The 23901-nt window shown below is 35.1% G+C and overlaps 1 protein-coding gene across 2 annotated transcripts in view; it reads left to right on the top strand.

Annotated features, from left to right (window-relative positions):
- The window catches only part of LOC145265541 (vesicle transport protein GOT1B-like), a 104999-nt gene that overhangs the window by 16883 nt on the left and 64215 nt on the right, over positions 1-23901 (top strand). For both annotated transcript variants that reach the window (XM_080121502.1, XM_080121503.1), the window contains exons 3-4: positions 18257-18435; positions 19293-19374. In XM_080121502.1, the coding sequence (XP_079977628.1) occupies positions 18257-18435; positions 19293-19374 (261 nt within the window). The remainder of the gene's footprint in view (positions 1-18256; positions 18436-19292; positions 19375-23901) is intronic.

Genomic DNA, 23901 nt, shown 5'->3' with positions numbered 1-23901 from the left:
GTTCTACAGGTACCTTAACGGTGAATGCTCCGACGAACTACAAGGACTTATACCACCTCGATGTAAATATCATCGACAAACCCGGCAAGCAGCAAAATCCCACCCCTTCACAGTTGAGATCCCTAGATGTAAGAGAGCCTTCTACTCCAGTAGTTTTTTCCCAAGAACCGTTGGACTTTGGGATTCCCTTCTGGGTTCCTGCTTCCCCAACTGTACTGACATGCAGAAGTTCAAGTGTAATGTGAACCGACATCTTGCTGCCCAACTTCCCACATAGTACCCCTGTAGCTTATGTCCCTGATAGTATCCCCCTACATCAAAGTGGCAATGTGCCTTGTTTGGGGTGAAAATGTGAAAAAAAAAAAAAAAATGTATCACTGTTATGCAAGATGGTGGTGCAAACATCAGGCAAAAAGAGTCTTGAAACAAATACGCCAGTTTCCAAGACTTTTCCTAATCAAAAAAAAAAAAAAAATTGGAAATGGAGGTGTGATATTATAATTGACCCCCGTCAAATGCTAGAAAGCAAGAGAAAAGGGACAAAAGGAAGTAGGTTTAACAAGATAGACAAAAGAGGGAGTAGCGTTTAAATTAGAGTGCGACAAATGATGATAGCAAAAGGATTGAACAATGGATAGCGATATATTTAGTTTCGTAACATGATATGTCCATGATCAAAGTTTCTTTCCTAAAACTATCTGTTCGTGGAACACAATACCATGGGGTTGTTTCCCAGCTAACTCCATATTCTCACCAATACCAAGTTTTTGATGAAGCAAAGTTGAAGAGACCTTGCCTCTGGTTTGTAGACACGCATCCACCTATAAGCAATAATAGAAATGATTAACGAATGACAAAGCTGGACTTAACGACAGTCGTGAGTTGGGACTTTACAATAGTACACTGGATGAAAACAGTTAGAGCTTGGACTCAGAGATTCAGTTGAGAGCTGAATACAGCCTAGAGCTGTTGGTTATTCAGAGGTTTTCGAGGGAGATCGAAATAAACTGACAGAAATGGCCTCTACAGTAAAGATAGATGTGAATCTTAGAATGTAGGCACTCAGAGTTCAACCGATATATTTGTGAAGCATTGGAGTTTGTGCTTTCTTTTTGTTCCAGTGTTTTTTTTCTACCTGTGGACCTTTGCGCTCATTCGACAGCCATCTGTGAGAAAATGACGATATGACCATAAGAGGATAAGACGATGGAGAACAAAACCATGGCACACGACGTTTGGGGTCGATGAGTTGTCGTAGTGTCACAGAGGAATATCAGTATCAACAATTGGGGTAGCGTACACGATGTTGCTAGGTGTAATGTGATGGATTTATATTTTTTTAACCACTGTCGTCAACAATAACAATGCCTTCATTCATAAAATCTTCTTAGACGAAATAAGTATTTTTGGAGAAAACCAGAAGTTAATTACACAAAATTTTATTTTCATTTTAAAACAAAGATTTCTCTCTCTGGTTTGTCTGTGACTGTCCTTTTCTTCTTAATAAATAATAAACTTGTGTCTGAGTGGTTGAGTCCAGATAGAATCAAGAACCTGGGTTCCCAATGAGTGTGTTTTGGTTTGTCGTAGGGATATTTCTGGAATGGTTTTTACGTCCTGGGCAATAATGACACCTAACAACACCAAGAAGACCCGATAATAAGATCTGTCAAGCAGACGGATCACCCTTGGTCTATTTGTGATCTACAAAGGATATGTGTATAGTTTCAGTGTGGTTAATACCCGGAGAGCTGGTTGTTGTGCCCTTACTTGTTGCGGCTGTCATCCTCGTCAGGGTTTGCTTCCTCTGGAGCATGAACTGCATCTCAAACCTTCACAGTTCAGTTTCATCAATTCTTTTCTGAAACCTGGCCCCAAATCGAAATTGTTCATGCTCAGGAAGAAGCTGACCAGGACGAAAACCCCTACAAGTACAAGCAGCCATGGCAATTCCCTAAATATATCTGTTCCAATTCATGTTCCCTGTGAATGTCAAGCTGAGGAGTTTGAACACAGGCATAAATAACTTTCTAGCATGGTAGAGAGAGCCCACCTTCCTTACAGCAGCCCTGGCAATGCTCTCAATGTATCTGTTCCAACTCTTGTTCCCTGTGAATGTCAAGCAGAGGAGTTTGAACAAAGTCCTTTCAGGTATGTATCGTTAGCCATGGCTATTGGTGGTTGAGAAGGTTTCTTGTAATTATTAAAAGAAAGAAGCTTAGTCTTGGCAGCATTGAATGTCGGCATCCATTTTTGTCCCCATTTCACTACAGACTTGGGGTCTTCCTCTAGGGTTTCCTCCATTGCCTTGGATCTATGTTCATTCGTTTTTCCCATCATGTTTGTTAGCAAACATACCCATCTCAAAGATTATTTTACCAGGAAGGTCATTTATGAGTATTAAGAATAATAAAGATTCAAGGCACATCCGCATTTATATCGTGTTGTCTGGACATACAACAATTGAGGGTAACCTGGATTTTTCTCTTAAGGATTTGATTATGTTAAATATTCATCCAGTAATACCATAGGATCTGATTTTCCTGAGAAGACCATCATGCCATACTCTGTCGAAGGCCTTAGATATATCTAGGGCTACTGCCCTAGCCTCCTCTGCCTTATCCAGTGCATGGTATATACTTCAGAGATTACAGTTAGGATATCAACAGTAGAATGGGCTTGTCTAAATCCATACTGTTGGTTGGACAGAAGTCTAGCAGCTGTGAGGTGGTGGACTAAAGCTTGATTGATTATGAACTCAAATATTTTGTTGAAAAGAATGAGAAGGTTAATGGGACGATAATTTAATGAGTCAGTTCTTTCACCAGAATTCTTGTAAACTGATACCACTGAAGCAGTTTTCCAGCAGTCAGGGAAGCAAGATTCGTTAAAGCATTTGTTGAAAAGTTTGGAGAGAACTGTGGCAACCTCAGAAGAGAATTTTTTTTAATAGTACAGCCAGGATGAGATCAGGTCCACATGCTTTTGAAATGTCTAGATTTTTTTATGATATCATGTACAATATAACTCCTATAATTTGAACATCCGCTTCGTTCAAATTAGAGGATACTGTTCAAGTTTCGTGCTAAAAAAATGTGCTGCAGTTAACTTTAATTTTCTAAGAATTAAGAAATAGTAAATGAAATTTATTGCTATATGATACTTCAAGTATTTATTAAGTTGAGTTTACGATATATTGCAAGTAAGAATTGTTAAATATTATTACCAGGAACAAAAACATTGAAAATAAATTAAATCTACTCTTACTTGTTAGATATTTATTACCCAAGTTATCATCTACAGAAATCATACATTTATGTCAAATACAGTTTTTTTAGTTATTCATTGAATGAGTCTCATTGCAGTTTCTATTTTCATCGATTGAGCTCTCGGGCACTGCCATTGTATTCTGTAAGCGATCACGAAAATCTACAATTTCTTGGTTCTGTAGCTTCTTTATAATTATATCTCTTCCGAGTGGCATTGCTTGCAAAACATAGTTGTCACTAAGTAAGGACTTTTTTCTAGAAATTTTATAACCATCTCCATAGACTTTTCTGCATCATCCCATGATATTGCTTCATCAGTGTTCTTGATTATTTACATTAGGGGCAAGAGAATGAGAGCTGTCGCTATTTTCATCACCATTACTGCCTTCAGGATATTGATCAGTAGTTTCCTTATCTTGTTGCACCCACATTTCAACATCATCTGCATTAAGTGATTTAAGAACAGCATGGTTGGTCGGTAACCGTTTGGTTTCAAGAATTTTTTCTAGACCAGATGTATTCTCTGATTCTTTCAGCCTTTGGCGCCGGACATAATTCACCCCATGCTTTTGTTAATGTGCTTGCTCGAACTTGATCCCATGCACTTGTGAGAGAAAATATGACATCTTTGATAGTAAAATGGCACTGAAAATTGCTTATACTCACGATACTATTTATCATATTCATCATGGAATCATTTCTTTTGAACCATTTTAAGTTCCAAATAATCCCTTGATTCATAGGTTGGATGAGAGAAGTTACATTAGGTAGTATGTAGCACACAAAAATATTCCTGCAAGATGACACTAGTTCTGACTCAGGAGGATGTGCTCTACAATTGTCCAACAGAAGCAAGCACTTTGAATCAGGTTTACCTAATTCAAGAAAACGCCTCTGGACAACTGGCACAAATTCTTGCAAAAACCATTTTTTAAACAGCTGTTGATTCATCCATCCATTTCGTGAAGAATAATAGGATACTGGCAAAGGCAAAACTCCTTTCAATGCTCAGGGACACTTTGATTTGCCGATGACAAGAAGCTTAAGTTTATGAGTTCCAGAAGCATTAGCGCATACCATCACTGTTAGTCTTTCTTTATTTAATTTGAATCCTTTTATTTTCTGCTCCTCGGATCCGGCTAATGTTTTTGTAGGTAAGCACTTCCAATTTACGCCACTTTCATCAGCGTTGTAAACATCCTCTGGTGTTAAACCATAATCGGCAATTATCATCTTGAATTTGTCACAATAATTTGATGCTGCATGTATATCAGCAGACCGTTGTTCGCCTGACATTGTTAATTGTCTTATACCATGTCTACTCTTAAAGCTCCTAAGCCAGCCTTCACTGAATTTCATATCTTCTGCGATATTCAACTCTTCCTTAAGAGATTTTGCTTTAGCAATTAAAATGGGCCCAGATATTGCTACACCTTCATTCCATTTTTGACATGTCTTTTATTTGGAGAGAAAGGAGCAGCCTTATTTCCTCCTTTTTCTTTTTGATGTAAAACAGTGTACTTCTTCCAATCTTCCAATATAACACTATTTTCAACTCCAGCATCTAATTTTTCTATAATTTGACGTTTTTCGAGTAAAGTCAATGTCACTTGTTTTTTTTTTTTTTTTTTTTTTTTTAGAGTTGCAAGCCATTGTGATGGGATGTTTTACACTATTTTAAATATAGCAATCTGTAAAAAATAAAATTTACAGTTAGTGTAAATTAATTATCAATAAGTAATCTACATTAATTACATAGTACCAATATTAACTGAGGAGCAAGCATGAATTGGTGAGTGATGTATTGCTATGGACTCCACGACACGGACGCGCAAACAGAGGACGACCTAGATTCACGTACATCCAACAAATAGCACACAACGCCAACTGTGAACCTGAAGATCTGAGGAAGACAGGAAACTCTAGAGAGGAAGAGTCACATTGGTCCGGGCAAGGAGCCCGTCATGATGATGACTAATATTAACATTTCTGTGCAATATCTGACTAAACCATATAAACAGTTTTACTGCAACTCCGCATCAAATATGCTAATACAATTTCAATGACGAGACAGTTCAAGTTTAGAGAAAGTCCAGGTTTAGAAGAAGTCCAAATGAGAGTAAGTCCAACTTTAGAGGAAGTTCAAATTTAAAGGAGTTTTACTGTACTTGAGAAGGGGTGATTTTCAAATTATCTAGTGTGGTTTCTGTCCGTGGAAGAAAATCTGGGAGAGAGTGGTTTGCTGAGTTAAAGAGTTGGAAGCAAACCAAGGGGCAAGCAGGTTAGCCTTCCCAGTTGCCGTGCAAACAACTTAAGATTGTTGGATAGTGGAAGAATTATTGATTGTCCATTATTTACTACACTGTTATAGATTTTCCAGAAATCACAAGTTGCTAATTTCTGTGCTCCAGTGCATTTTCTGGTGGTTTTGGTATATTCTCTTAGCTTCTGTAAACTTTTGTCTATTTGTATGGAACTTGTGTTAGATACATCTGCAGCATGCATGCTGCCTTTGAGCAATGGCAGCTGTGCAAGTAGAAGTAAACCAGTGGGGAGAGTGGAATTTGCTATAGAACTTGGGAGAACATATGCTTCAGTCGCTGGTCTCAATTGCACACTCTTCTGCAGGAAGAGAAAGGATATTTCCCCATGGAGCATCTCTAATTGCATCCCAGTCAGCCTTATTGTAGTATCTTGATGTTTTCAGCAATGGCTCTTCAACTTGGGATCAAGAGTTTAGGGTGATGTCTATCATTATCACGGCATGGTCAGCATTTCAGAGAGGGCAATGGTCATTTGTTGGACAATCTTCAGGAACTGTGCTCAGGAATAGGTCCAGAAGTGAGCTTTGCTGGTCCTGATGATCTGGGGGATGGGTCGGGAACGTTAGTATTTGTGTCAAAGAATGGGATATAGAAAAGTTATGTGTGATGTTACCAGCTGTGACTGTGTAGTTAGAAAAGCCAAGCCAGTTTCTGTGGTGGACATTAAAATCACCAAATACATGTACTTGGGCACTAGTGTCTAGGGAGAGTGCTACATCTATGCTGTCAGACATGATTGATTAGAACACAGTCCTGGGTTGAGGGAGAGCGATAAAGGAAATATAAGAAGTTCAAGTTGTAAATTTAGTCTAAAGCACATGAAGGTCTGGTCGTCTGATTTATGGTTTAAAAGAAAGAAAAATATCCAAACGAGGCACAGTTTCGAAATGTAAAAGATTCTTAAATCATCAAGCTCTTTCTATGTACACAATTTTACAAATATTTTAAGCAATTTAAATTTTTTTTGTGTTCACCTATTATATAAATCTCACCTGTCTATTTAAATGTATGTATGTATGTTTGAATATCTGCCTAAAACTTTTCTCAGCGGCATCAGACCAGGTCGAAACTGGTACCGTCTGAAAGGGCATGTCTTGGTCAAATAATGTGTGAAAATTAGAAAAAAATGGTCAATTATTTCCTAAAGAAATAGACGTCCGCAATGAGGGAGGGTAGCAAGAAATCATTCCTTCATGACAATTTAACCAAACACGCATGTGCGAGAAATGTTCTTTTTTGAATTAGTTTGAATAGAAAAAAAAAGGACGTTACTTCGCTCACGCAATCGTAGAGTAGTGGTTATAGTGACAGTGTTGTTGTCTTAAGGTTGCACATTTGTGCCGACATATCGGACATTTTTTTTTTTTTTTTTCGTTTTTAAAGTTTTAATATTTAAAAGGTTATTTATGTCATTTTTTCGTTCGTTTATTCTTTATTCTCCCTTTTTTATTTTTCCATTACATTCACTGCTTTTTTGTTTTTGTTTTTCCGATTTTTTTAAGAAGTTTTAACATTTAAACAGGGTTATTTATGCCATTTTTTTTATTTCGTTCGCTTATTTTTAATTTTCCATGTTCGCTGTTTTTTTTTTTGTTTTTTTTTTTTGTTTTTTCAACCAATTTTTTAAAAAGTTTTAACATTTAAACATGGTTATTTCTAGTGTTGGAACAGTTAATCAGGTATTGAAAAATACTCGAAAGTTTTTGGGCATCAGAAAAATTTTCCTATTTTCCGATCCCAAAGACTATTCTTTTAATTGGCTTTTTTTATTTGGTTTTCTATAAAGAAAAATATTCTACCGCTGATAGTAATACTAAAATAATGAATCTCTAAAATCGATAGATCATCCCTCATGTGTATTTTTATTTTCGAGAAAAGATCTGCATATTTAACATGTGTTTTTACAGTAATCGAGAAACAATAACAACTTTATAGTTTAATATTTAGAGATTTATAAAGAATCGGAATCGGTAATTTGATACAGAATCAGTAATTGTACCGGAATTGGAAAAAATATCGGAATCGTCCCATCCCTAGTTATTTCGTTCGCTTATTTATTTTCCATTTTTTCCTTGTTTTGATTTACCCCCCCCACACACACACATACACACATGGGTAACGCCGGGTATCCCTGCTAAATAAAGGTTAATGAGATAGCGCTATGGATAATTAAATTAGATTTAGAACAGTTTGAGGTAACAGGGTCAGTTGACAGGAAAAGGCCAAAGAAAATTTGAGGGGAAATGATAAGTATGAATTATAGAAAAAGAGTGATAGAGATATGGCCAGAGATAGGTTAGTTTGAAATTCAATTTCTAAATACCGGCCAACATACGTCTCATATTAATAATTTGTACGCAACTTTCACAGTGCACAGCTAGGTGTGTCAGAAATTTCGTGAAAAATATTGAATAATTCCACCCCGTCTTTCCAAGCTTATAACTCCTCGAAAAATGTAATTCAAGGCCTAATTTTTTTTTCAATTAAAGGAGCAAGGACCAAGGTTTCATTAAAAAAGAAAAAACAAACAACGTGTTTTTAGAAAAAAAATGGTTTTAAACTTCGGACTTTACGGGTAAATTTCTAAAAAAACACTACTTTTTTTGTTTTAAATTTGAATATATTATTTATTGATCTTTTATCTTCAATTTATGATATATAAAACTTTGGTGAGTAAATTAATTATTTACTTTTTAATAGACACTTGAAAATGGGGTTGGGGGCGTGAATTAAAAAAAAAACGTTTGTCTAAAATATTATATTCGGTTTATTGGAAAGAGCATAAAATTTCACATTGACCCTGAAAATATCGTAAAAACTGAATCTATAGAAAAATTTTGATAGATTTTTAAAGTTTAAAAATTGAAAAATACTGAGCTCATAAAATTCAATTAATTTCATTACTGTTTTTTAAAAAATAAAAAAAAATATTTCTATTACTTTTAAAACAATTTTAATAGTTTATTTTGGAAGTATAATCCATAAAGAAAATAAACAACCCACTTTTAAAAGAGAAATTACGAGTTTTTTATATTTTATTCGCAGTTTCGTGTTAGGGGTGTCAAAAATTCCTACAAAAATTCTGATACACCTAGTGCACAGCAGCTGACAGCTCTGCAATTGGATCCAGTACCATGATCATCAGTTTCGGCCCCTACTCCTCTACTGCATCTCTGAAGTGGCAGCCCCCCCCCTCCCCTCAACAGGAGGTCGTATTGGTACTGGTGTCAGTTACTTTCCTGACAAACATTCATCATTTATTTTTAATTAGCGCTCTCAAAAAACAAAACAAACAACAACACCAAAAAAAAAAAAAAAAAAAGATTCTTAATAACGAGAGTACAGCTTGCCATAAAATTTATAAATAAATTCTTTATTTTTATTGATTATTTTTTTTAATGATTTAACAATTTTATTTTCAACACATATCCTATCTCCCACCCTCAAAATAATTCGCTTTTACTGCATCTCTGAAGTGGAGCCCCCCCCCCCCAAACAGGAGGTCTTATTGGTACTCATGTCAGTTACTTTATTTTACTTTATTATTTTTTAGGAAATCCTTCGAGATGAGGCTTCATAATTTGTGTATTTATTGCGCACTTTTATCCTCATAGTTGTTGTTTCACCACGTTCGGTCAACTCATCCTCTGGCCTTCTTCAGATGGTTAATCATGACGAGATAGGAATGCTAAGTCTTGAAATTACTGCCTTCTATTACGCCACATAATCACCTCCCAAGAAAAAAATAAAATTTATCTATGTAATAATGTTTATGTAATTATGATTTTATTATTGATTGAGATTGTCGGACTGACTTCCTCATCTTGGTTGTTATAGTCACAACGTTTCGGTCGTTTTGCCCTCGGGCCTTCATCAGGTGTTTTGTAACGACTGGTGAACCGTTTGTTAGGAGTCTCGAACCCAACCCTTTATTATTATACAACCTACTGAGCAAACCAAGCATAGAGCTGAATGCAATTTGGACACCTCTGATAGAGAGAGAAAACCTTGAATAACAACATAGGTTTAACATTAACAAAAACCAACTAAGAATTGTCCTAGTGACATATGGCCGAGTGGTCCTAGACGTTGTATCAAAGTTTACAGTTACCCAAAGGTGCTGAGTTCAATCCTGAACGAAGGCAGTGAAAAAGTAACATTCAAAACAGAGAATCAGCAACGATGTCCCAGAGCCTAGCTGGAGTCCGAACACGGTACCCCCGTAATAATAATAAAGAGTTGGGTTCGAGACTCCTAACAAACGGTTCCTCAGTTCGTTACAAAACACCTGATGAAGGCCGGAGGGAAAAACGGCCGAAACGTGACTATAACAACCAAGATGAGGAAGTGAGTCCAACAATCTCAATCAATGAAAACACCTCATCTCAAAAATACAGACAATTACTATGTTTTTATTACATTAATTTTTTACCCATTTGACAATTTGGGGTTAATTTTACGAGAGATTAAAATTTTAACTTGGTAAGCGGAATTTTTAACATTAAAAATTCTGATTATAATCGTTGTTGCCTGAAGAGGTCTCTATTTACTAAATACTAGAAGACCAAAACATGCTCATGACTGTGTAGCAAAAATTACTGCAAATTGAAAGTGTAACTTGCTCTATTTCCATAATGAGCACTCTTGTATTAACCTCGTTATATTTCACTGGTTACCGTACCTTTGGAAAATATCAACCTCAAATTATATATATATATACACACACACACACACACACACACACACACACACACACACACATGTTATATATATAATCTGACAATATTGCATTTAGTCTTTGGAGCCGCTCTTTGAATAGGTAAGTGTGGAAAGTCTTGTCACCATCCTGGTTATCAAAGGTTGAACATACTGCAGGTGTACTACAATACCTTTTCAAAGATAGGGATATGTTGCTTGAAAAACTCAAAAGGTAGATATACATTCCTTTTGATGATATTTGTTAGAGTCCACCTAACAAGAAAAAGAAAGAGTTATCCCCCTTAGAGCGACTGGAGAGTCGGCTATGATACTTGGGAGATAAATAACACGGTGGTCGATCATTATGCATCCAGCAGTTCACCTATTTAAATCCCTGTTCATAAATTGTTAAATAAAATTGTTAAACCTTCCTCCTTGTTTTTGCATCATTTTTACATGGCTATTTCACAGACAACTTACATTTCAAACACGTAACAATATTGTATGCCAGAATCAAGTCTCCCGCATTTTCTGCTGCTTAAATGAGATCAGATTTAGTTTTTGGGGCTGTTCTTTGTAGTTAAGCGTGGAGAGTCTTGTCACTATCCTGGTTGTCAATCATTGAATATCTTCCAGGTGTACATGGTCCTGGATATGACCTTAAACTATATCCGATGGTAAGGGCCCCAGCTTGCGGGCTTTGGGGAGTGTGGAGCCATCCTTTAATTGCCATTGCTCCCAGGTCCACTCTGACCCAGAGTAGTAGTACCTGTTAGAGAGTCCCAACTATAGGTTAAATAGAAACTGACATAAAAAAAAAAAAAAACATATATTCTATTAAAAACTTTTCCTTCAAAATCACAGGATTGGCATTAAATGACCTAAAAAGGGTTGATATGCCGTAAAACAAAAACAACCAACCAATCCAGGTGTACAATATCTTTTTGTAGTCTGACATTTCAAGTATTTCGAGTTAATGATTGTTGTCGAAAGGGAGATAGTTTCACACGGACATAAAACATTTTTTGTAGGTGTTGGGGTAAGAGACCATAATGTGGTGAAAAAGCATTCCTGTTAATGATGTTGTATGCCAGAATAATGTCTTGTCATATCCTCTGCTGCTCAAGTAAAAATAGATTTTGTCTTTCGAGCTGCTCTTTGTAGGTAAGAGTGAAGAGTCTTGGTACTGTCCTACAGTTGAACATACTCCAAAAATTTTGTAGTCTGACATTTCACATATTAATGACTAGTTGCTTGTCTCAGGCATATCAACCCTTTTTGCTTTATTTAATTTTGAATCCAGTCATTTGATTTCTTAATATCTTTGAATATTTAATATCAAGAGTGCTAGGGTTTAAAAAAAAAAAAGAAAAATAACGATATAGAGACCAGCTAAAAATCTGGTTTAGGACAGTGAAATGAGATGCAGAGCTGATCCTGGGTCTTTACCTTTCGCAACGAGAAGTGAAATTGGGTAACGCTCATGTCTGCTTCTGTGGCAGACCGTCGCCCCTGGTCATCATTCGTTCGGGACATGGTGTTAGGTAAACGCCGGGTAGAAAGCATTTAATCAGTTATCTGTATTTCCATCTATCTATCTGTCTAGCAGAGTAAATAACAGATGGAATCATGGGAAACAATAAGTTGAGCAAGTATGCAGGTGTAGAAAGAGTTAAAGGGTTATGTTGTGGCATGTATCAAACTTGGTTGACTGGTCGGTTTGCACTGGAAGTATCTGAATGGGGATCGGATGTGACATGTTAGCTGTTTCTTTTGAATAAGCTGAGTTAAGTCTAGTGAGTTGGGTTCAGAATTCGGGAAAGCAAGATGGGTTAAACAGGTCTCTCCATAAGGGGGTGATGGTCTCCAAATAGATTCAGAGAAACGCCACAAGTCCGAAATCGTCGATTTCACTCCATGCTGCGGAAGAGGAGATGCGTGGGAGTGAAATAAGCCAATATATAAAAAAACATATACTTGTGTGTCCTGTATGTGTACTTGTTATAGCAGAAACCGGCTCCCCAAAACATTGGTGAATCCCCCAGGCAGCAGCCAAAAGACAGAAGGCCACTCAGCAACAGATATGTCATTATAAATGTATTGCGAATTACATGTAATACACACATGCACCCACGAACACTAGATGAGTCATGGACTGTTAAGACATTTAGGACACAAGGACAATAGTCTGTTAAATAAGCAGTTCGATACACATTATGCACAACAGTAAATTCTCTTATGGTGTTTGGTTTGATTGTTTTGTTTTCTAGTACATCAAATCTTTTCGAGGTTGAAGAATAATTGTTTAAAATCAATTTTAAACTGTCCTAAAATTTCATTTATTAAATATTTAAAAAGAAAGAGAGAAAAAAAAGAGTTTTAAGCTTTTGTGGGATCAATTAGGTTTCCAGTACCCCACAAAATAAGCAAAATAAAAGGAACATCTTTAGGTTTACACCGGTTGACTTTTGGCATACATAGCATCTGTAAATAAATAGATAATAAATTCAAGTTATTTAGGTTTTTTTCCATCACATCGATTTTTAATATAACAAAAGATTTTTTTAAGAAACTCATGTTTTTTTATTTTTTTTTTTATTTAAAAACTAGCCTGGGTGCCCGGCGTTGCCTGTGTTGAGAAAAAAAAAAGTTGTAGTAGGCAGACAGGCTCTCAAATCCGTGACGCAAAGATGTAAAAGAAGGTGAAGGTGTGTAAAGGTGTTGGTTGAGCAAAAAAAAAAAAAAAAAGTGGTAGTAGGCAGGCTTGAACCAGTACCGCGAAGGAGGAAAAAGTGAAAAAAAAAAAAAAAAAAAAAAATAGGAAATGTGACGCATTAGCTCTTGCGCTCATCACCAAACCGGAAGTGACATAGGTTTAAATCAAAAGCTAGATCATCGAAAAGAGGTGATGACTTTCGAAAATATCGGTGAAAAAAGCTACCCCTCCATGTAGAAAAGTGCCCAGTTGAGGGTGAAGGAATTAATATTTTTGGCCAATTTTTCGATATTTGTCGTCCAAAGAGTCGAGCTTCAAAACGATACCAATCTTGTGAAAATCCGTCGCCTCTTTCGAAAGTTTTTGCAGAACCTACAAACATAGATACATACATACATTTAAACAGACAGGTGAGATTTATATTATAGATGAATATGCTTACCAAAAAATATAAATATATGTAAAATGATTATTCCTTTTTGAAAGTAAAAATGTTTATCTATGTAACTATAAAACTCTGTGGACCGTCTGGCCATGCTTGCTAGAATCTTGTTTCTGAGAAAGGAACTTTGTGAGTTCGTTTTCTATGGACTCTGAAACGACTGAGCTGATATTTTAACAATTTCACACAAAGGTACTTGATATGTCTGAGAGTGTTCTTACATAGGTTTCATATCAAAATGTGTCTGATAAGTATTGAAAATTGATAATCGAAAAAAATTAACTAAAGAAGGAAGTCAAATTTTGACCAGAGTTAATACTTTTATACAATCTAACATCACAAGTGCATTTAAGAAGTTTTATCACCCACCGCACAAGCAGAAAGGTCCAGCCTATAAAATCATCTTTTATAAGACAGGGGTGCACTTGAAATGTTTCTTTTCAGAGCAAAATTGAACCATGATACTTGACTTTTGCATTTTGTTGCAATATTTTGGACGAAGAATGGGGTATGATCCCACACAGTCGGACGATTCTATTTATAAACGATGCTGCTAGGAACTGACGAATCGAATTAAATCACGTTCTGCTACCAACCAATCAGAAACCAGATTTGCTCCATAAATATTAAACCTTTTCTGTAGCAATTTCACACGTTTTTTCCGTCTTGATACGGTAAGAATATTTTGCTCTGTGGAACTGTCTACTGCAAACAAGTCACCTCTCAGGACTTGTGTGTAACAACGAACCATCGGAAACTGTTCTGTCTACCTCTCAAAACTTGTTTAGAACAACGAACCATCTGAATGTTCTGAAACTAAACATGGCTTACACTTCTAGACATTTTAAACTTTAATTCAAGCCATTATATATAAAAATAATTTTATAAAATCAATAGTAGATTCTCTACAGTGCAATGTAGACTACAAAGTACTGCGATCTAAATCACTGTGAGGAGGCATGTGAAACTTCCTCTTAGTACACTGTGGGGGTCTCTAACTAGACTAGGCAATTAATTTGATTTAAAAAAAAACAAAAAATGGGCGATTTCATCGATTTCAATGACAATAAAAGTATGGCTGGGTGGCACATTTGTTGATCCTCATTCGATTCCGGACAACGTCTGGTCACCCTGCTAGTATTCTTTAAATAAATCTTCAGCGATGAGATGACCCCATCTTTTTAAAAAAAAAAAAAAAAAAAAAATGGTGGATGATAGGTCATAACACACATACAAACATTAAATTGTCTTAGCATATTATATAGATGTTATTTAAAAGAATACATGTATAAAAAAAAAACAATGAAAGAATAACATTGCTTAATTCATTGTAGGCCCAAAACAGAAAAGGTGAAGTGTAGCATCAGAACAGATACTACACTGTGATCTTGTTTATTATTTGAAAAATTATAATTAATCAATTCTAGGCCCAACCCTTTGATCTACCTCAATGATCTCTCAAATCAAATTCTGAGATCATCTGTCGACATTTATGTAGACAACACAGCCATCTATGGCAACACTTCAAAGAGGATTAATCATAAAGATCTTTCTAATTCTCTCTCTTCCGACCTGGAGCACGTCATCCAATGAAGGAGGGGTTGGGTGACTGGTTACTTTTAATACATCTAAAACCAAGCCTCTCTCCTTTCACCATCAGATCCTCACTTTGCCAGCGGCAATCCGAGACAAGATCAAAGTGTAGTATCTGTTCCGGCAGATACTGCAAGCTATGACTAGCTAGGACTAGCTATGACTAGCAAAGACCAGATGTGGGGGCAACCCCACATGCCTGACCTTTAACCAGCTCCCATTTCCCACCTCTCGGGAGCTGGTCCCCTTTTTCCCTTCCCCCTCCCTTCACTCCTCACATTAAAAATTGGCCTTGTGCCTAATTTGCTCAGTGGGGGAGCAAATAAATACCATCCGAGACAAGATCAAAGTGTAGTATCTGTTCCGGCAGATACTGCAAGCAAAGACCATATGTGGGGGCGACCCCACATATAAGACCTTGGTCAATGTAGGGGCAACCCTTCATACCAATTGTCACTATCCAGCTCCCCTACTCCCCGGGGAGTTGGTCCCCATTTCCCCTTCACACCTCACTTTAAAAATCGGCCTTGTGCCTAATTTGCTCGGTGGGGGAGCAAATAAATACCTCAAAGTATAGTATCTGTTCTTCAGATGCTGCACTTCAATTTCTTGTTCTCTGTCAGTGGAGGAGAAATCCTTCACGACTGAGACAATTTTTATTTTTGTCCTTTTTCTCCACATTAAAAAACGCCCCTGGTGTCTAAATCTGTCCCGTGGAGAGGCATTGTAAATAGGGACTTTCAACTTTGATGAACTGCTGGGACTGACCCTTACTCCAGACTTGAAGTTTAAGACTTGCATTAAATCTGTTGCTAAAAATTGTTGGAAAAATCGTTGGCATTTTGTCTTCCGCTCCAAAAAAGTATCTTGCTTCTGATGTTGTATGCAACCACTTATCAAGGCCCAGGAACCACTTGAGGATAAGGGTTAAGAGTGTACAGTAGTCAATTGGACAATATAGTAATTGTTAGTAATGGAAATTCAGTAAATTTGTTAAGTGGAACGGCTCATCAAGAACTTGTTTACGTTGGACTTGAAGACAACCATATTGTAGTCAGCTGGAAAGCAGGAAAACGGAAGACAATTCCACAAGCGTGCAGTTCTACGTTTCGTCTATTTGTGTTCATCGTGTGTAACAATGAGGAAATGTTGTTATTACAAACAAAAAACAGGTTGAAGTTCTTTTCTATTCTTTGTCTGCTTTGCAACTGAAAACTACAACATGTTGGTTCCCGGTCAGTGTTATGCATAAAATAAACAATAGACTTCAGACATAGACGGTGAAAGAATATCTTTATTGTGCATACGAATACAACCTTGCACATTGCATCTGGATAATTTAAATGAGGTTGAGGGAGGCAAAAAATGTAAAGGAAGAGTAGACAGTTATAAACTTAAAGAATTTCAGTTGTTTCCCCTTAAAATTCTTCAAAAATGAAAACAAAAAAACACTAGTGTTGTATATTAGGCTATATAACGAGTGTATATATTTATGAGTTGTACATGAGTCTCTTTATCCTGTTATTGTGTCGTCGTATTTGTATTTATGTATTTCGTATCTATTGAATGTCTTCCAATATATTATCTGGTGTATAAATTTTTCTCTTAATGGTTATTTGTATGTGTCAGCATACTAAACAGTTTATAGACAGAAAGATAGATAAACATCTTTTACATTTGTGCTAGACAAAGAACGGCATAGCTTGAACCGCAACCATTTTTCGTCTGAAATGTAGTTGTTTCTCACCAAAAACTCAAACAATCAAGTTGTTTCATATTTACATTTATTGTAGCTGTGAATTGTTGGTTCCAAGGTTGACACGCCATTCCTTTCCCCACGAGTACATATTTTACTCAGTCCCCAGTGCTCCAAATTACTGCCATCGTCTGTCTCTACTCCACAACTCCCAGTTACAGACTGACTTAACTAACTTCCTACGTCGTGTAAATCTCAAAATCATTACGTCATCACTACACATAGCCTAAAGATCCTTGTTGGAATTAAGAATGGCTTTTTAAAATCTCTTGAATTATTTGGAGTTGCCTCTCTTGTTCTTTCAGACTACATATATATATATATATATTTTTTTTTATTGATAAATTCATGTTTGTATATTTTCTTTCCAGCATGAGTACATACATTACAAAGATAAAAGAAAATCTTTGTAATGTACGTATCTGTGCTGGAAAGAAAATATACAAATATATAAATTTTGAATAATATCTGGAAAATTCTGGAAAAGCAACCACTTTTATCCCAGCTTTTATTCCTTTTGTTTGGAATTTAAAAAGATCTTTTGTGAGTATAAAAAAAAAATTACTAAACAATTCTAGATATATAGAAATATTTTAAAATCTCTTTTCATGCATTTAAATTTCTGGTACTTATGCAGTATAAAGACCATGCTATCATCGGAATCGTTTGGGCAGTTTATGGAAAACACCGCAAGATGTCAAAACGCTGAACACCTTAAGTCTAATACAAAAAAAATCATTGGTTATTATTATTATTAATTTTTTTTTTTTTTAAATCTGTGCTTCTATATTATAATAACAAAAAAATATTGAATTTCAAGTTAAACAAATGGTACCTACATAATTGTCATGTCGCAAATAGTAACACATCCAAAAATTAGAAAAAAACGATATGGTAAAAAATTAATTATTCATGAAAAAAGACATTTGTAAAATCTAGCGATTTGTTTTCAAATTCTACCTATTTGAATTGGAGAATTAACAGGGGAGGTAATTAAGTTTTCAGTTTCTCACTGATTCAGTTTTTTTTATATATAAAAAAAAAATTAAAAATTCAAGCAGTTATTTTTACAAATTTCACAAATTATGTTATGTTTATTTTTGTTTTCTGAAAAAATTCTGTTTGCTATACATTTTGATTAAACTGAGTTACTTCCCCTTTGCTTATGCCATGTGACCCAATATGTCTGACCCAACCTGTAACCTTATCGGAACTTTTTTACCCTTATCGAAACTGTTTTTCATTAATAATTATTTTTCTACCTTAACGTTTTCAGTAATTTTTGGATATGTTACTATTTGCGACATGATAATTACGTAGGTACCATTTGGTTTCCAATATTTTTTATTATAATACAGAATCACCAAAACATCTAAATATTTATTTTCATTTATCTTTAAAAAAAGAAAACAATTTTTTTTTTTTTTTTTTAAATGTGTTTATTTTTTTTGTTATCAGATTCTCTTCATCAGCGGCCTCGGCTGTGTAATTGGACTTGAACGGACGTTTCGTTTCTTCTTCCAACGGCACAAATTCAAAGCAACAGGATTCTTTGTCGGTGGCATACTTGTGGTTCTTATTGGTTGGCCAGTCGTTGGAATGTGCTTAGAAATGTATGGATTCTTCTTGCTTTTTAGGTAAGTATGAATACCCCTTATACCCCACCCTACCTTGTTTCACTACAAGGCAGCATGTTTGTGGTTTGTTCAATGGATTGTATTTCAGACTATAGAAACATTAAAATCCTATTGGATCTATTTGCGGATCTTTACACATTGGAATAAAGATGAAATAACGATATATAAATTATGGTTCCCTTTCTCTTTCTTCTCTTTCTTTTTTTCTCTTTTTCTTTTTCTTTTCCTCTTTGCTCTCACTTTCCCTTGCACGCCCTCTTTTTCCTTTGCATGCTTTCTCTCCCCTTCGCCTGCTCTCTCTTTCCTTCATCTGCTCTTTCTTCCCTTCGCACGCTCTCTCTCTCCCTCCCCTTCACATTCTATCTCTCCTTTGTTCTCTCTCTCTCTCCTTTGCTCGCTCTTTCTCTTGCTCTCTCTCCTTTGCTCGCTCTTTCTCTTGCTCTCTCTCCTTTGCTCGCTCTTTCTCTTGCTCTCTCTCCTTTGCTCGCTCTTTCTCTTGCTCTCTCTCCTTTGCTCGCTCTTTCTCTTGCTCTCTCTCCTTTGCTCGCTCTTTCTCCTGCTCTCTCTCTCTCCTTTGCGCGCTCTCTCTCTGAATCCCTCTCTCTTTCTCCACCTCTCTTTCTTTCTCCCTCTCTCTCTTTCCATATCTCTCTCCCTCCCAATTCAATAATATTGTGATTTCTTAAAGAAATCACAATATTATTGAATTGAACAATTTATGCACATATACAGTCAATAATATTTGTATAAATAAATAAAAATTAATGCGTCATCCTGTAAATTTATTTTTTTACGTTTGATTTTTTTTTCATTTTTTGTTAAAAAAAAAATTTTTTTTTTCTATTTCTCTTATGCAGTGGCTTCTTCCCCGTAGCAGTTAACTTTCTACGCCGCGTACCTGTGATAGGAACTATTCTTAATCTACCAGGCATCAGTTCTGTAAGTATTGTTACCCTGCCTTCCCATCAACACACACACGTTCCTTCCTCAAACAGTTAGGATTAATGCATACTCGGGATGATAAATTTTTGCCATGTTGGAGCAAGTGCAAACAAAAAATGAAACAATTGACCTTCAACCTTATCAAGATCAGAACAGAAAAGCCCCTGCTGTTTTGTCTCTTTAAGCACGATATGTCGACTCTCAGTCAATAAAATATACTTTTTAAAACAGTTTGGTCTTAGGGTAAAATACAGAGTAAGCCTAAAAATTATACTCATGGAATTTTTAATTAAATTCACAATCCTTTCTTCCAGATTTTGCGGTCCTGGATATAACCTTAAACTATATCCGGTGGTGAGGCCCCAGCTTGCGGGCTTTGGGGAGTGTGGAGCCACCCTTTAATTGTCATCGCTCCCAGGTCCACTCTGACCCGGAGTGGTAGTACCTGTTAGGGTCCCAACTATGGGTTAAATAGAATCAGATTTGAAAACAACAAATATATTCTATTAAAAAAAATTTTCTTCAAAATCTTTGGATTCGTCATTAAATGACCTGAAAAGGGTTGATATGCCGTAAAACAAAAACAACCAACCAATCCAGGTTTTGCACAGGTTTGACAAGTCCTTGAATTTTTACTTTTGCCTTGAAAAGGCCTTATTTCTATTATTACCTTGGAAAATCCATGAAAATACGGAAAATGTCTTGAAAAGACCTTGAAAATCATATTCCTTATGTGCAGTAAAAATTTCTCAAAATATTAAAAATAAAACCGAAATAAATACTATTAAACTATTTTTTTTTAAGTATTAATAAAAATGCCAATAAAATATATTTTTTTAAATATTGCAAATAAATTTGAAATACATTGTTCTGAAATTGCATCGTATTATTGTGGATACAAGAGTTACGCCCCTTTATCATAAAACTATCCCAGTAGTTTTCTGATAGAGGGATGTAACTCTTGTATCCACAATACTAGAAATTAAAAATTTTTAAATAAAATGAACACAGCGTAGACTAATCTACAATGGGGAAAATAACAGTATTTAATCGCGGTTGGTCAGTCAAATGTAAGTGTGTGAGAGAATGTAAATATGATTATTACAGGCATATGTTGTGTATGTAAAAAGATTATCTACAGGCATGTGTTGTGTATGTAAAAAGATTATCTACAGGCATATGTTGTGTATGTAAAAAGATTATCTACAGGCATATGTTGTGTATGTAAAAAGATTATCTACAGGCATATGTTGTGCATGTAAAAAGATTATCTACAGGCATGTGTTGTGTATGTAAAAAGATTATCTACAGGCATATGTTGTGTATGTAAAAAGATTATCTACAGACATGTGTTGTGTATGTAAAAAGATTATCTACAGGCATGTGTCGTGTATGTAAAAAGATTATCTACAGACATGTGTATGTAAAAAGACATTTGTTTTGCGCAAAATAGGTGAAAGTGCCTTGAAATCACGCATGGTTGGCACTAAACACAAAACAAACGAATCCTGTAAATAGTTTACCAGTTTTGTTGCGCTTTAGAGAACTTTATGTAAATAACTGTGTGACCCTTAAAACTGTTTCCTGAAATAAAGAAATAAATGAAAATTACTTTTCCTGTTAATTAAGTTTTTGGTTTATCATATCATTGTGTTACATATTAAGTTTTGGGTTTGTTTTGCAATCCATGGTGATTTGAAAAAGTGATGATAAAATCAAATATACTATAAATAAATGTTACCATAGCCAATAAAAGTTACTTTGAAATTTACCTGCATCATTTCTTGTGTTTTTTTGTTTGTTTTTTTTTTTTTTGTTTTTTTTTATGATAATCAAAAATGAGACCAGCCAGGCCAAAAAAAAAAAAAAATGGACAAGACGGTAGCCATTTTGATTGGAAATTTAAAAGTCCAGTGCTTGTCTATAAATGGGCCGGAAAAAAATTTTTTACAAGAAAAATCTGAAAAAGATTTTTACAATGTATGTACTTGTTACAGCATGATATTCAAAAAATCACGTAAATCAATCAAGTAGTTTTTATTTTATTTAAGAAAATCAAATATTATCACCTGTTTTAGTGAAGATTTGCTTCACGCCATCTTGTTTGAGACCCAACGACACCTGGTGGAAATATGGGATCAACAAGGGCAGACAATCGACTTTTAAAATTTTTTTTTTTTAAACGGCGAAAACATTTTTTTAAAATACAGATACAAAATAATATTAACTTATTTAGTAAATAAATAAATTGATTTCTTTTAATAAAGAAAATGTTGAAAAAAAATTTTTTTAAGTCAATTGTCTGCCCTTGTTGATCTCGTATTTCTGCCAGGTGTCGTTAGGTCTCAAACAAGATGGCATGAAGCAAATCTTTGCTAAAACGTGTAATATTTGATTTTCTTAAATAAAAAAAAAAAAAACTTGATCAATTTACGTAATTTTTGGAATATGACATCTTCATGCAGTGACAAGTATGTACATTATAAAGATTTTTTTCGGATTTTTATTGTGAAAAATTTTTCTTTGCCCCATTGATATTATATAATTGGTATTATTTTAGTAGGTACTAAATATACGTGTTCTTATTTAGTGTTCTTGTTTGTAAGAGTCTTAGAGTGATAGACAGTCTTAGGAGTGTTCATGTGTTGAGTGTTCATATGTCTTAAGATGTTCATGTAAGAGATAGCATATTGGAGACATAAACAGGTATATATAAAGAGAGAGACAGTTCTGTATGAACGGGAGTGTTTCTATAAATATTGATACATATATTTCTTACTTTTGAGATGATGATTTTCACAAAGTTCTTATAATATAAATGGACAATACCTTTTCTGTTGAATCACAATACGAAGACGCAGATACAAAAACACATGTTGACGTCCTTTATTTCATCTTCAACCAGTCGTACATGATTTTATCTCAGGGATTCAAAGTTGTTATATGGTTATTTCTAAAACCCTCTCACTTCTAGAGGGTGCCTTGATTCTAACAGAGAATCAGTCTGAACCTCTCTGCTTCTCTCCGCCTCTTCTCCTCTTCTCCCATCTACCTATATTGAGAACTTGTCACGTCATCGCATGATTAAAAATGTGTTCATAAAGCACGTTCGATGACATGCATCACGTTGCCAAACTTGACATGACCCCGAGTTCAGTAACCTATTTTTCAAATAACATGTTTACAATTTCAATTGACGATTAAATTCCTTATTTTAATTTCCATTTTTATAACAGAACAAATTTCATCATTACATTCCTTTCCCAATAAACAGATATGTAAGCTAAACAATTGCAATTCCACATTTCTTATTTCAATAACATTCTGTATTTATTTTAACTTATGATCGGAATTTTCAATTCCAAATCTAGCTTCGCAAGTTCGAATCCTTGACTATCCTATTTCATATTTACATTTAACTAATTCCCTATTTTTTTATTTACATGAAAAGGGGACAGCGTTTTTATCATGTAACCTTGATAGAAAAGCACCAAAAGTCCTAAAGAGAATTAATCTTTGAGATGAAATAGAAAGCATTTATAACTACTTAAAAACACCAACAAATGATGCAGAGTGATTTCAAAGTAACATTTATTTGTTGTATATTTGATTTTTTTCAAATCGCTGTGGATTGTAAAATAAACCCCAAATTTTGTTTTGAAAACTTTAATTTTTGTATGAAAAAAGCCTTGAAAAACTTTAGAAAGTTCTTGAAAATGGACATTGAAAATTTGTATGAACCCTGTTTTCAATCCAACCATCTTTGGTACAAATAAACTTGGTCCAAGCCTGGCTTGTCCACCAAGTTCCAGTCATAAATGTCCAACAGTCTTTTTGTTATTGCTATCCAATGATAAGCACACCAAAATATGACTTGCAAAATCATTGACAACTATGACACACTCTTCTCTTGTTAGTTCTCTGGTTTAGTCTGTGATGGCCTTTTTTAGTTCAGAAATAGTCTAGGGATTGTTTTTATGAATATAATCTTTGAGATAATTCAGAAAATAAAAATCTGAGAAGTTAAAATTTAGTTAATGTAAAGCCCTTTAAGGATCAGACCTACTGATGAGATGATTACCAAAGTGTCCCGCACATTTGAACAGCGATAGAACAAAAATTGCTGGACATTCTTAATTGACACCTGGTGGAGATGTCGGACATAGGCTGACGTTTATTTCTATCAAATACAGTCGGATTGCCAGGACGATTGTGAATGTTGTTAATGGTTTATGGGTGGCAATTATAATAACCACCATATATGATACCAACATAGAAGTCATAGTGTACACAAGTAAAATAAAAAACAAATATAATGGTCAAATGATTTGGAGTTGGAATGCATACATGGTGGTGGTGGTGATGGTGAGAGAGGATAAAAATATTAGAATCTGTCTCTTTCACTTATCTACTACAGGCCAAGCTCAATGTGAGCTGGTACTGTACTGAAGCAGTACTCACCCTAGGCGGGTTAAACCAGCTTCCTCCTAAGGAGGAAGTTTCATGGGCATATGAAATTCACCA

Source organism: Euprymna scolopes, chromosome 40 (assembly GCF_053919585.1).
Source record: "Euprymna scolopes isolate OS-2025 chromosome 40, ASM5391958v1, whole genome shotgun sequence".
Classification (NCBI taxonomy): Eukaryota; Metazoa; Mollusca; class Cephalopoda; order Sepiida; family Sepiolidae; genus Euprymna; species Euprymna scolopes.
This window is presented reverse-complemented; position numbering and strand designations above follow the sequence as displayed.